Genomic DNA, 14,719 nt, shown 5'->3' with positions numbered 1-14,719 from the left:
CATGTTTACTTAGAAGGAAGCCCCATAGAGTAGGAGCCAACTTGGCAACAAACATGTAAAAAGTGGAGGATCCTCGAGAATCTGTGCAGATCCGACTTTTACTTTCTCCTGAAAAGGAAGTGGGCCAAAGTCGGTCGTCCTAGCTTCCACGTCTGATTTCAGCCTGGATTTGTTAAGAGTTCAGTTTTAAAAAGTGGAGGCTCCGTGAGGATCCGTATAGACCCGACTGTTACCTCCTTCCATAAATAAAAAAACCTTGCGACATTTCGAGAACGAGCACAATTACCAGTTGGCAAAAAAGTTTATAACCTACAATAAAATTGCTTTGAAACGGCCATGAGACTCCTACTTATTTTTCGACAATTACTAAGTTGTTTTAACGTGATATAAAAAGGAACCCAACGAAAAGACCGAACGGCAAACACGCCGAGCGAGGACACGCCAGGGAGAAAGCGGTCGCAGCATCTGTTCAAGGGGAAAGCATCCCAAGGCAGCGCGGCGCTTCGCTCGCCTGTCGACGAGAGGGGAACGCAGTGTGGCCGGAACCTTTATGCTGGCGCGGCGAGGCATGACGGAGCGGTGTGGCTGCACCGTACGGCACAAGGGGGAGCGGCTTGGCTTTGCTCCCGGCCGCAAGCCGAGCGCTGGATACAGGAGAGATGCTGCCTTCTTTTCAGGAATCCGTGGACGGGGACGATCGGGAGCTGGAGAGCAGCGAGGAGGGGGGCGGCCTTTCGGACGAGCGGAAACTAGAGCGCAGCACCGCCAGCTACTACTGTCTGTACGGCTATCAAAGCTGCAGGTGAGGGCTTGGCGGCCTGCCTCTGGGGAGACTTCTCTCCAGGATCTGCCCCCCTCCCTAGGACCTCCTGGCCCAACTTGCTTGCTCCCCTCCCTCCGTGATCGCGGGTTTGTTGCTCTGGACATGGAATCGGGGTCACTGCGGGTGGGCAGGTAGTTGTGAGTTTCCTGCATTGGGCAGGGGTCGGACTAGATGACCCTAGAGATGCCTTCCGACTCCACGGTTCTGATTCTACCTCGTCTTCCACCTTCTGTGCTCCCTCCCCTGTCATGTCTCCAAAAATGAAGAACTGCCCTGCCAGGCACATCCCTGTAGCCCTGTATTCTGTTTCCAGCTGTGACAAGTTACAGATGACTTAGTCTAAATGATTTGGAACTGGTGTTAAGAAATCGGTATAGTTCTGCTGGATCAGGTCGATATAAAACAAAATCCTGAGCCCTCTTCAAGGCAAACATTTATTTAAACAGAAGCTTTTTACAGCTTCAGATAAAAAGGTAAAGGTATCCCCTGTGCAAGCACCGGGTCATCTCTGACCCTTGGGGTGACGCTCTCTAGCGTTTTCATGGCAGACTCAATACGGGGTGGTTTGCCAGTGCCTTCCCCAGTCATTACCGTTTACCTCCCAGCAAGCTAGGTACTCATTTTACCGAGCTCGGAAGGATGGAAGGCTGAGTCAGCCTTGGGCCGGCTGCTTGAACTCCCAACCTTATGGGCAGAGCTTCAGACTGCATGTCTGCTGCCTTACCACTCTGTGCCACAAGAGGCTCTTAAGAGCTTCAGATATGTGACGGTAAAATCACAGTGGAGGAGGGAGGAGCTGAGGCAGAGAGGCTTGGTGTGAATACTGCCATCTTTCAAATGTATAGGCTCAGGGAAAGGGGTAAAGGAGGGTGTTGAGGTTTAAAGGATAGGTATGAATACTATCCTAAATCATCTGAGCTAGCTGTTGTACTTATAATAGATCCTGAAGTTTGAACAAAGAACCAAATCCAGGAAGTAGGATAAACAATAGAAAGAATTCTGTGGATGATTTTCTCTCAGCAGACCTGAGGAAGTGAACTCATGAACTATTAAAGAAAACGTTATTAATCTTTGAAGTGCCACTTGGCTATAGCTTTATTTTGATACAACAGATTAAAAGTACCTAGCAAGTACCTAGTTCAGCAGGCTGTCACCCACACATGCCTGTTTCAGATTTATTTTTCTTGCACAATCCCTGGCATCTCCTTTTACAAAAGAATTGGGCAGTAGGTGATGTGAAAGGCCTTCTTTTGTGGCTCTGGGGCCCTGCCCGCCAGAGTTGACAAAACTAATCTTGATGGTCCAGAAAATTTGAGTCCAATGGCACCTTTAAGACCAACAAAGATTTATTCAAGGTGTGAGCTTTCCTGTGCATGCACATTTCCTCAGAAAAAGGAAATGCTCATGCCTTGAATAAAACTTTGTTGATCTTAAAGATGCCATAGACTCAAATTTTATTGTGCCACTTCAGACCAACATGGCTATCCAGTTGAATCTATCTTGATGAACCAAGACTCTGATTCAATAGAAGGCAGTTTCATGTGTCCCACAAAGGCAGTTAAAAAGGCTCTGTGTTTTCAGAATTATCATAATGGCTTTCCCCCCTAGATTCCAGCAGGGAGTGGACAGTGATGATGGAAGTCCATGTAGTACAGCAGCTGAAACACCCTCTTCGGATGATTTCAGGTAACCCAGTTCCTCTTACCTCTGAATCTTCCAATGCATATTCTGATTTGTATATCTGTAATGCAGTAGGAGTTTCAAAACATGTGCCCATCTTAAAACGGAATGCAACATGTGTTATTGACATTGGGGAGGGGGGGTCCATAATGTGAATGGGGTAAAAATAATGGGTTTTACCCAAAGGTCCGCTTTTGTTGGCAGAGGAGGAGAGTTGGTTGCTTCCTGTTCCCTTCCCACTGCATTACCCCGACTTTGCAAATAACCCGTTTGATTGTGAGAGTCCCTGGCTCCTAGGAGTCAGATGTTGGGAGTGTTGTTATGGGATCATGCCAGACCGGAATATCATTGCAGTCTTTCCTCTTGAAGGCCTGAGAGGTCCCAGATGTTCAGAGAGTGGTTGTGTTTATCTTGCATGGGTTCTAACTAAATAGTTAGAGACAGAATCCTCTTGATTGTTTTTTGTCACATCCCAGTCTGGAAGCAAATATTAGTGGCTGGTTTACAAAAATCATCTTAACAGTATGTGGCTTTCTCCTTCTAAAAGCGGACAAAGCAACAGCATTTCTGTGTGGCTTAGATTTTGTTTGGCCTTCCATGCTTGGGTAAGTGTTATCTGGCATTTAAGGAATGGGAAGTTTGTGGGGTGGCTGGCTTGTATAATCATTGCTCTTGAGGCCATATCCTTGAAATTATTTTAGGCACTAGCCCTATAGGAGCAAGAATTGTAAAAGCGACAGAGCCAGCCATAATTACAGGTGAAGCAGAAGTAAGAGCCTTAAGGAGAGGGATCTTTGAAGAAGAGTTGGGCTTTATACCCCGATTTGCACTACCTGAAGGAGTCTCAAAGCAGTTTATAATCACCTTCCCTTCCTCTCCCCACAACAGACACCCTGTGAGGTAGGTGGGGCTAAGTGAGCTCTGAGAGAACTTCACAAATGAGAACAGCTCTAACAGGACTGTGACTAGCCCAAAGTGACCCAGCTGATTGCATGTGAAGGAGCGGGGGATCAAACCTGGTTCACCAGGTGAGAAGCAGCTGCTCTTAACACTACACTACACTGGCTCTAAGGAACTAAATGATTTCTTATTGGAGTCTCGGCCCAAAACAAAGTGGTCAGTCCGGCTCAGAGTGCTGAAGGATGTGCAAGTGAACACTCCTTGGTGCATCTGGGCATTGTCCGTGTTGAAACAATACTGCTAGGAACAAAACCAAGCAGGGAGCTTCTGCTTGCTCAGCTAGCAGTATCTTTCTTTTGTCCATGGCCTCTCAGAGAGCGTGTGTACTTTCATGGGCATTCTCCAGCATGTACTATCTCCAACAGCGATCTGCTACAATCCACTGAGATCTATGTACACCTGAGTGCAGCCTGCTGAAGGGAATGGGTCCTTTAGCAAAACCAGTGACAGAGCCCAGGGGAATCTGGTGCCTGACTGAGCGGTGTTTGTTGTTCATTCATTCAGCCTCTCTTTGGTGGACACTAACTTATCGGCTGAAGCAGAGGCAGAATTGCGCAGTTTTATTGCCAAGCACCTTGCAAAGGGAACCTTTTTTGAAGGGATGGGCAACATTGCATCTGTCGACTTGAGGTAAGAAAGGCTGTATTTACCAAGTCTCCTTTCCTTCCAGGGCAATAATTTTATACTCTGACTGGAATGTGGTGCAGTGGACATTTTCAAACTCAGCAGTTCTGCATTGTCTCTTTCCTGGAAAAAGTATGAAGTGTTACTATCATGGAATGAGTTTCCCTGGGCCTTCTCCCTTTCACTGATGGCCACTTGCAGGACTAGGAGACTCGTAGCACCACATTCTTATGTTCAGTATTGCAGAGGGGAGAGGAGGATGTGCAGGGCTGTTGCTTTTCTTGGAACAGCATTGTGGTTAGATGGTCCTCGGCCATGGAAGCTCATCAGGGGAGCTGGAAACTGTCATGGTCTCTCAGCCTAACCTCTCCACAAAGCTTCTGCTGTGGTGAATGGTGCAAAAGCAGTTGTGGGTCTCAATCAGGGAGAAAAGCAGGATATAAGTTTTTAAATTGAGCATAACATACTTCCAGCCTCAGTGAGATGTTGTTCCAATTCCCTGAGATTTAGGCTTAATACTGAGATGATAGAGTGTACTGCTTAGCTTCCTTGATGTGCCGCATTGACCACTGTGAATTGTCTGTAGACTCTGGCCTCAGAAAGTAGGAGCAAGTACTCAGTTTATAATAAGAGCAAACTGAGCAGACGGATTCCTGCATTGATATACAGAGTAAAACTGATTTGACACCACCTATGGGTGATTAATTCTGCATTTCTTTGTCTAGTGTACCAGAAAGTCAAGTTGGGTGTTATTATTGCCTGCTCCAGACAGAAAAACAAGCAGAAACGGCATGCTCGGAATCCAGTACCAGTACTTTGGACTATGTCGTCTGTTATTTGGGAGGCTCAGAGAAGGGGCTTGAACTATATCCTTTTGTTTACTACCTTTAAATGTAAAAGTAGCCTATAATTGGAAATTTATATTCTGTTATCAGTTTTGTCACATCCTTGAGCAGAGAGAACATTGGGCACACCTGTAGTATCTAATCATTTCATTTTGTGCTCTCCATGGCCTCAGAATTCTGAGAATACCAGTTCAATTTTTTAAAAAAGATTCTAGACCTCATGATTCCACAAATACATTTGGAAATCTGTAGGCCAATGTGAATCAAAACCTATGGCTATATAAAAACCGATCCCAAATTCATAGATTAAATTGTAATATTTTGGACATCTCACTAATGAAGATGTTAGCCACTCCTTAATTAGTCCCTTGCAGTTAAATGCAGTTAGATTAACTTTCCAGTGTGGGTTTTGATGAAGGGCTCTACAGGAGCAATTACTGAGCAGGTATATTCCGTGGAGCTTACTCCCTGGAAAGTGTTTTTAGGATTGCTTGCAACTGAAATGTCTCTGTTGAATGCCGAAGAGCTGTTATTTCCTTAAGAGCTTACATTCAGACTTGAGCTGGACAGATACACTCAAGACTTGAAGATTAACCTTGATGCAAAGGTAAAAGTTATACTGCTCCTTCCTGCTCAGCTGTTTGATTTGGGGTGGCTACTTAACAAAATCCTTGTAGAATTTGGAGAAGAATTGCTAGAGTGCCATCTGGAATCCCAGAAAAGGGACACAGGGGAATTAAATTGTGTAGCTGCATATAAAAGCGTGATTCTTTTCATTTTGTTGCAGCCAAATAATCTGGAGACGTGTGTTCAGCCCCTTCTTAGAACTTGGTTTGAGGATTGTGTGTGCCCTTTTCAGAGGGTAGTGCAGCTCTTTCAAGAGAAGCTTGCCTTTGTGTTGCATGCTGTAAGTATTACACAAATGCACAATTTCTGCCTTTATTTTTCAATTAAAGTGACTGTTTTTGGTAGCTTGTATTAGATATTCTGTTTGCATGCAAGTGACTCAAAAAGTAAAAGCACTGAGATTCACTCAGTGATGCAGTGGTTAGAATTGTGACTCCTGACCTTTTTGAAGCTGCAACTTTGTAAGCGTTGTTTCTTTTCATAGCACCCCTCAATATAATACATTCTAGGTCATGTATAGATATGTATGTGATAAACCTGGTTCTGGGTGTGAGTTTCAGCAAAACCAATCAAACCAAAAAATCTGAGAGTCAGAAAAGTCCCCAGATGAAGCAAATATAGGGTGATCATAGCAACAGGGCTGAAATACAGATCTCTGTTCCAACAAGGCTAGAATCTTAAATAACTAACTTTCTCGTTTTGGTTACAATTCACATATTTTCATTGGCCCATGCATCATCGCTAAGTAACTTCAACATCACTTGAATGGCCAGTCTTGGGCCAGTTGTTCTGGCCCAGGCTAAAGGGCTGGGTTACCTCTCCTACAAGAAAATATTGTTACAGGGTGCTAGAATGTTCAGCTTGGTGTAATGCTTAAGAGCTCTGAATATAGCAGCAAAACTGTTTTTCCCCCCATATTTCAAGGCTCTGAGTTACACTACAGTGGAAGTCAAAGAGTCAGATGAAAGGACAAAGAAGGACATAAACAGGTAAAGGCACATTTCCCTTCAAGATAATGTTTTATATTTAATGTGTGTATAGCACTGCTACACAAATAATATCTGCCCTTGACCAGCTGATGTCCCTGTAGGAGCTAAGCCATTGGTCTCTTTCAGCACCTAGATGGCTTAGTTTGTATCACGAGGGTCTTGCCTTTCCCCTGAGTTGAATTAAATAGTCCAGGACCTCCAAAAGGGGAAGGTCCAAAATTCCTTGGCTTCTCTAAAGGCTTTAGAAGCCAGGCAGTCCGCCTGTCTTACTGTATATACATACAGAAGCAAGGAAGAAGCCAGAATGATGCTTAATCTGGATTGACCAGTTTCTCAAATCTCAGGACTTCAGAAGCCTTCCTAGAAATCCATAACTGTTTCCGTTAACCCTGTCACTGGAAAGTGTTTGGTAGGTTAAAGTGGGGAAGATTAAGGTGAATGATCCTGGAATCTGAGAGAAACCTCTTCCTGCTCTGTGCCTTATGGAGTGATGAGCCCTCTGTGTGTATCTAGGTTACCATGCTGAGAGGGGATGATGAAAAAGAAATCAGTGGGACTTCCTTCATCCTTCCCCACTATTCTCCTTTTCTAGCTTTTTGTTTGTTTGTTTGTTTATTTATATTTATATACCGCCCTCCCCCGAAGGCTCAGGGTTTTGGGTTTTAAACGAGAGAGGGGACTCCCAAGGGAAGATTCATTGGTTGGCCCATGGCCACTTTTGACAGCCCTGTGATTAGCTGTAAATGTGTGTAAGAAGTTCATAATTCTTTTAAGGTTTCTTAAAGCTGCAAGCCTTCAAGGTCTTGTTCAAGAAACCACAATGACATCCTTATGCCTGGCTATGAATGAGGAGCAGTGCAAATCGATGACCATAGACTGTAGTGGGCCACAGCCTCAGTTCCACAATGCAGGTGAGATTTCAGGTGGTGATGCAACAGCGCTGTTCAGTTTTACAGAGGTGTCTATCAATTATGAGAAAAATCTTTTGGTTGCTAACTTTGCTAATTGCGAACATGTGTCGTGCCCCTGTCGAGTTTCCAATAAGCGGATCCGATGTAAGCAAGAAACCTCTTTATTGAAGAAAATGGTGAATAGATCCATGAGTTTTCCTTGCTGAGACTGACAACCAAAGCTACAAACATACTTCTATGTATCCTTTGCAATCCCTCCCCAAGATTAGCGCATCTTCCCTGCCTGGACGGGGTACAATTAACATCTGTGCCCCAAGACAAGAATTTGGGAGTGATTTTTGACACATCCCTTTCTATGGAGGCTCTGGTCATGAAGGTGACTAGGATGGCATTTTTCTACCTACGTCATACCCTTGCACCCTACTTGTCTCTGGAGCACCTGGCCACTGTGATCCATGCAACGGTCACTTCCAGATTAGACTTCTGTAACTTGCTCTATGCGGGCCTACCCTTGTCCCTGAACCAGAAATTGCTGCTAGTACAGAATGCAGTTGCGCGGGTCCTTACCAGATCTTCCTGGAGGGCCCACATGCAGCCCTTGTTGAAACAACTTCATTGGCTGCTAGTCTGCTTCAGGATCAGGTTCAAGGTGCTGGTGTTTACCTTTCAGGCTTTATGCGGTTCAGGCCCTACTTACCTATGGGACTGCCTACCTCCTTATGCCCCACCCAAGGAACTCTGCTCTGTGGGTATGAATTTGTTGAGAGTCCCAGGCCCGCCTGGCCTCGACCAGGGCCAGGGCATTTTCGGTCCTGGCCCCTACCTGGTGGAATCAGCTCCCAGACGATCTGCAGGCCCTGATGGGACTCCCTGAGTTCCGCAGGGCATGCAAAATGTAGCTCTTCTGCCAGGTGTTTGGTTGAGGCTGGGTAGGGAGCCCCCCTCCCAGTTCAGACGCAGCATTAGAGTTGCTGGTGCTCACCCCTGGTTGCCACCCTGGGTGTTGACCATCAGCCACTGGATAACATCTGGACCAGTTGCTGGAGGGTCAAAGCATGGGAAGCATGGGAGGAGTTTTATCTGTATTGTTTACTGCCGTTTTTATGCTGGAGGTTTTTGTGGATGTTAATATTGGGGTGTTTTTATGGGAGATCTGTTTTATGTTTTATACTATTTTGTGAACCACCGTGAGCAAGCTTGCTGGGAGCAGTGGTCTATAAATCAAATAAGTAAATAAAATAAATAAGTTCACCAATGTACCCATGCCCCCACTTTCCCAAGCCAACTTTTCCGCTCAAAAGCACTTGCTGGAGTTCAGACACAACATGCATTCCTAAGAGCATAGATCGGACCGACAAAAGAGGCTAGCAAGTCCAAAAAGATAAAACACCTGCTAGCGGAGGAGCTGTGAAGAAATCATTACACAGTTAAGACATGGGATAAAACGAGAGCCAGTTTGGTGTAGTGGTTAGGAGTGCGGACTTCTAATCTGGCATGCCGGGTTCGATTCCCCACTCCTCCCCCACATGCAGCCAGCTGGGTGACCTTGGGCTCCCCATAGCTGTTCTGACCAAACAGTGATATCAGGGCTCTCTCAGTCTCACCCAACTCTTCTTCTTCTTCTTCACATCAGAGGGAACGTGACTCCATCAAAACTCATAAAAATAATTCCATATGAACAGATAAAAAAGCATTCCTTGGCAAGATCATAAAAACAGGGATCCACGTTCTTGACAACTTGCAACTTGCCATATAGGGTTGCCATCTGTAGCTTGGGGAATTTCTGGAGATTTGGGGGTGGTGCCTGGAGAGGGAACGCAGCAGGGACACGATGCCAGAAAGCCTATCCTCTGAAGCTGCCATTTCTTCCAGGGGAATGGGTGCCTGTATCTGGAGAGTACTTGTAAGCGTTTGCAGGCCTCGTAAGACCCATGATTGCCCCCTTCCCCTCTCTTCACTCCCTCCTTTTAATATGAAAAGCTGGATGCTTGTATGCCTCTTCTTAAGTATCAAGTAACCCTGAATATAGACTTGCCTGAGGTCAGAAAGAACTGCTGTGGGTGGAGGAGCCTAGGAAAGATTTGTGACCTTCAGTACCTTTCACTGATAGAATCAGAGAATCATGGAATCATAGAGTTGGAAGGGGCCATACAGGCCATCTAGTCCAACCCCCTGCCCTAAGCATCCTAAAGCATCCAAGAAAAGTGTGTATCCGATGATGGGTCGTGGGCTCCAACTTGGTGTTGCTTTTTTCTGCTCTGTTTCCACATTTTAAGGAACGTATTTCTCACGTTACTGAAAGTGGGAAAAGTCATGCTGAAAGGGCACTAACCTGAAAATACCTCCCTCTTTTGTTTAAAAAAAAAACGTGTGACAGGCAGTAACAAGTTTTGCGAAGAATGGACACAAGTATTTCTGAATGGTTCTGAAGGGGGAAACCCGTTTCTATTCCGGCAAATATTGGAGAACTTTAAATTGAAGGTAATTTCCTTTTTTTCCCCTTCTCTTCCCCATTTGTATGCCGCCCTTCCCTGGGGGTTCAGGGTGCCTCAACACACATCAGAAACGGAATATAAGATAATAAAAATCCTAAAACAATTTAAAATTAAAATCCTGCAGTTTCAGAAGGGCCACCTTCTTCTGTTTAGAGAGGGAGGCCAGAATTTTTGATGTTGTTTCTAGGCCTCGACCATAGGCTTGGCAGAATAGCTCTGTCTAACAGGCCTTGAGGAATTGTCTGGGATCCGTCGTGGCTCTGATCTCATTGGGTAGGGCCTCGTTGAGGCCAGTTTAACCACTTTGGGCCAGCAGTCTTGAGCAAGTTTTGCTCAGTAGATTGTAAACTTCTAAAGGGGGCATAGTGAAGAAGGTGGTCTTGCAGATATGGAAGTCCCAGACCGTTTAGGGCTTTAAAGGTGAGAACCTACACTTTGAACCTGATTCGATCCTCAGTCTGGAGCCAGTGCCGCTGGGACAGCACCATTCGAATATGTACTCTCCATTGGGTCCCTGTAGGTGCCACTTGGGTACAAACTTAATCCACTGTCCAATTGCGCCAAACAATTCAGGGCGCAAGCTGCATCCAATTGACTATGGCTTTGTATTGAGTCTCTAATTTGGATGCATGCTGTTCACTTTGAATCCTGTGCTTTAACGTGGCCACACTGTGAATTAGGCTGCCTATTTTGGTTTTAAGGCTGAAATCAGTATTGGTACCTTCTGGTAGATGGAGGATCTGGTCACCAAAACAGAACCTTAATTAATAATTAGATGCAGAGAGGAACTAGAATTTTTGAATGTTAAGATATGAACTTGAACCAAGCAACAAAAAGGAGATCCCTGGCCCACGTCAAGCTTGCCTGGCCTCAACCTGGGCCCTTTTGATCCTGGCTTCTGCCTGGTGGAAAGCTCCCGGAAGAGCTAAGAGCCCTGATTACTGAGCATAAGGTAGCAAAATGTCAGCATGCCTGAGTCTCCGTCATTCTGCTAGCAGTACATGCTTTCTTCTCTCCCACTGTTATCTAGGAGGATTGGAAGAATTTAGTTTAGGCTGTATTGTGCCCCTAGTTTTCTGATCCACGATTAATGGTAGGAAATGCTAACTCTAGATCTTCCCAATTCATATAGTCACATACTGCACACAAGGGGCTTGAATTCAGATCAGAAGCCTGGACTTAGAATCATAGAATCATAGAATCTTAACACAGCCCGCAGCGGCACTATAAAGCCGTAAGGGCTTAGTGGGAGGAGTTAGGGCGGGCTCTGTCCGGGATGAGGAAGGGTGCCGATTGGCCCCTTCCTCCGGACAGACCATCAGCCGGGCCAATTCCCGCCCTGCCAACAAGGGAGTAACTGCGAGCCGCGCGGAGCGATTCTGCCCACCGTCTCTTTCCAGCTACCTTCAGCCCACCCACCACCCACACTCCTCTCCTGCACAGCTGATCCACTGCTTTACTTTCAGGGCTGTCCACACACACATTTGCACCATTTCTCATCCGCTCCCTTGGGGGCTTCAGGACTTGTTTGCTGCTTGTCTTTGCAGGCCATCCAAGACATCAACAATCTGAAGCGGTTCATCCGGCAGGCGGAGATGAACCATTACGCTTTGTTCAAGTGCTACTTGTTTCTGAAGAACTGTGGGAGCGGAGATGTCCTCCTGAAGATAGTGAAAGTGGAGCACGTCGAGATGCTGGAAGCTAAAAATGTAATAACTGTCCTTGAGGAGTTTATGAGAGAGTCAGCTGTAGCCTAATTCCACTTCCTTTAATTTAGGGCATCGTGTATATTACAGAATTAAGGTGCATCTGGGTGTAATGCACATGAAGGAAAACTCCCCCTTTTATCAATATGTACATAGTGGGGAACTCTAACTGGCCCCATTTCCCTCATTTGCACCCATGTAATGCCACGATCCAAAGAGCATTGCATGCAGCGGTGGGCTGTACATAGTAGAGAACTGTAACTGGCCCCATTTCCCTCGTTTGCACCCATGTAGTGAAGAAATGGCATGCGTTTCTCTTGCTTTTATGAGGCCATGCCCAGTCCCCCCTTTGCCCTATGCTGTCTTAGCCTGTTTTCATACCACTGAAAAAGGCTTTTAGTTGAAGGCTGTGCAGAAGTAGGATTGTCACCAGGCCACAGAATTCGGTGTTGCCTATATTTTGTACTTGAATACTGTGGACAACAAGGCAGCACTTAACCTTTCCTTTTTTCCTAAGGAAAAAAAAAAGGCAGAACAGATTGGGTTTAATTTCAAAACATTTCTTTCTGGACAAGCTCTTCCATTAAGTTTTAGATCTTGCTATGTGAAGCTCCCTGTTCCGTTTGCTGCAAGGATGCGGGACAGGCTAGACGGTTGCGTTTTCCATAACGGGACCACGAGCAAAAAGTTTTAATGCCAGTGATGATTTTATGGCTACAAATCCAGAAAGTCCAAGATATGTAAATGCTGCTACAGTGGATCATGATTCAACGTTTTGATCAGACGAATAAAGCAAATTCTTCTGAAATAATTGTGGAAAGGATTCCATTGTACTGTATTTTTGAAGAAAGAGGCTGGGGAGCTTTCTGGGCTACGCAAGCCTTTTCTCTCTTTGTTTGGCCCTTGCTTGAATGTCATGGATTAGTCACAATTTGAGCGCAGTAGTTACGGATTCAATGGGCCTTCTTGGAGCTGTGGCTTCCAGCTAGATAGTCCAGCCTCTGCACATGCTCTGGACTTCTTCTGCCATTTGTTCTTTTTTTCTGTCCCTTTCAAAAACCCTCAAGACATTTCTATGAATTTAAAAAAGCAGTCTGGGTTGCAGCATGAGAGCCCTTCTGAGGGAAAACCAGACTTCAGCCTTTCAGTGTGGAAGGCTTCTGCCAGATCCCTGAATAGCTTTCTCAAGTCTAATATTTTTTAAGAAGCAGTCCGAGGACCCTGCAGTGGCAGCTGCAGGGAGGAAATCTCTTTCGGAAAAGCTGACATCCCCTTCAGCAGATATTTTGCAGGGGAACGTGGGGGTGGGGCCCGAGTTCTGCCATCTACTCTGCCTTTTTTCAATCACTGGGGATTTCAAGCAGCGGCTCTTGCATTCGGGCGGAACGTCACCCGTGCAGTATTGGTCCTCGCAATACTTTGAATCTGGTTTATATACCGCCCTCCCCGAAGGCTCAGAACTGTAACCTTGGGTGAGTTACAGTTCTTAGGGCTGTTGCAGAGCAGTTCTTTTAGAGCTCAAACCCCACCTACCTCACAGGGTGTCTGTTGTAGGGAGAGGAAGGGAGAGGTGTCTGTAAGCTGCTTTGGGGACTCCTTCGGGTAGTGAAAAGTGGGGCATAAAAATAGCTTTTCTTTTTCAAACAGCTGATGAATATAGAAGGTCAGAGCTGGCTCTGGATATTGTAGGCGCAGTCCTGGGCTGAGGTTACAGTATGCATTCACACAGGCAAGCCTGAACACAGCAAAGGGGTTCATGCCGTTTCTTGTACTCGCGTGCCCCTCACTTCTGCTAGATCAGGGGTAGTCAAACTGCGTCCCTCCAGATGTCCATGGACTACAATTCCCAGGAGCCCCTGCCAGCATTCGCATTCACTGGCAGCGGCTCATGGGAATTGTAGTCCATGGACATCTGGAGGGCTGCAGTTTGACTACCCCTGTGCTAGATGGTCTCGGTCAAAGCAGTGGTCGGACCTAGTGTTCAAATCAAGTCATACTGTCGCCCAAAATACTTGTTAATTATTTAATTATAGTTGTATATGTAAAACACAACCCATCCCCTTTACAAGTGGGTATATTTTTGGCATGTTTATATGAATATCCATGTTTTTTAAACAGAAAGAATGGACTCTGTGCACCAGTAAGCGTTAGAAAAAAATCTATACAGTATATACAGGATAGAAAAACATTTGAAAACTCCCTACAGCATGCTACTTTGAATGCACCGTTTTGTTCTACTAGCCCTTGATGGGAAAGCGTGTTCCGTTTGGCTTTTGTTTTTTAAGGCAGCGTTATGTCATTTGGCGCTTTAATGGGCAACCGCATAGGGAGGTCCTAATTGTGTAAGCAAGAGGAAGGAAAGCTCCATAAATCCGGCCCTAGCTGTAAATGGAAGAGACGCTGCGGGGAGAAAGGGACTTAATGCGATTTTGTGGGAAATAGCGTGTGCATGTTTTGTTCCACAAATACTGCTTGTGAAAATCTGTGTGCCTTGACTTGTAAAGCAGTCTGTGCTACAAATGCGCAGGGCGATTCGACAGAACCTCCGCAAAGAACTTTTCCCCCATCAGAAAACAGTGATTAAAGATGGTTTTAAGAATGCATTCCCCTTCCAGCAAGTCTGCGCTTGTTTCACTTCCATTTGTGACATGACTGGATCGCTGAATCCTTTTGCCTTCATATTTCTAGCAGATTCCTTGTTTCTGTGCTCTATTGATGCAAAGGTACATGCTGTGGGGCCGCAGGACAATGTTTCGGACAACCACACAACTTGCAGAAGGCAAAGTAATTACTGAAAAGGAGAGGAGAACCAATCCTGGACATTATGTCCTGTCTTTCTCCCCTCCAGGCACTGATCGACCCCAGACTTGCTTAGCTTCAGCAAAAGTTGCTGTTATCTGCCCTCCAGCCACATTCTGGCCTGTCTGTTAATGACACTTTGGGCATTTGGCTCACCTCGTGACTGATGATGGCCTAGTGGTAAAGAAAATGATTGCAACCTTTTGATTGATCATGCAATTATTGGAAATGGACTGTATTCTACATGTTGGTTGGACTGT

The 14,719-nt window shown here is 45.6% G+C and overlaps 1 protein-coding gene across 1 annotated transcript; it reads left to right on the top strand.

Moving 5' to 3' along the window:
- Positions 1-586: 586 nt before the first annotated feature.
- Positions 587-12,483, top strand: C3H17orf75 (chromosome 3 C17orf75 homolog). The gene is made up of 10 exons (XM_077328752.1): positions 587-802; positions 2,432-2,509; positions 3,968-4,093; positions 4,813-4,955; positions 5,484-5,539; positions 5,720-5,839; positions 6,484-6,548; positions 7,323-7,459; positions 9,837-9,940; positions 11,502-12,483. Exons 1-10 carry the CDS (start codon positions 660-662, stop codon positions 11,709-11,711), a joined length of 1,182 nt encoding a protein of 393 aa, XP_077184867.1. The 5' UTR covers positions 587-659; the 3' UTR covers positions 11,712-12,483.
- The last annotated feature ends 2,236 nt before the right edge of the window (positions 12,484-14,719 follow it).

The sequence above is a fragment of the Paroedura picta genome, chromosome 3, assembly GCF_049243985.1.
Source record: "Paroedura picta isolate Pp20150507F chromosome 3, Ppicta_v3.0, whole genome shotgun sequence".
NCBI lineage: Eukaryota > Metazoa > Chordata > Lepidosauria > Squamata > Gekkonidae > Paroedura > Paroedura picta.
Note: the sequence above shows the minus strand (reverse complement) of the source record. Positions and strands in the feature narration are given on the sequence as shown.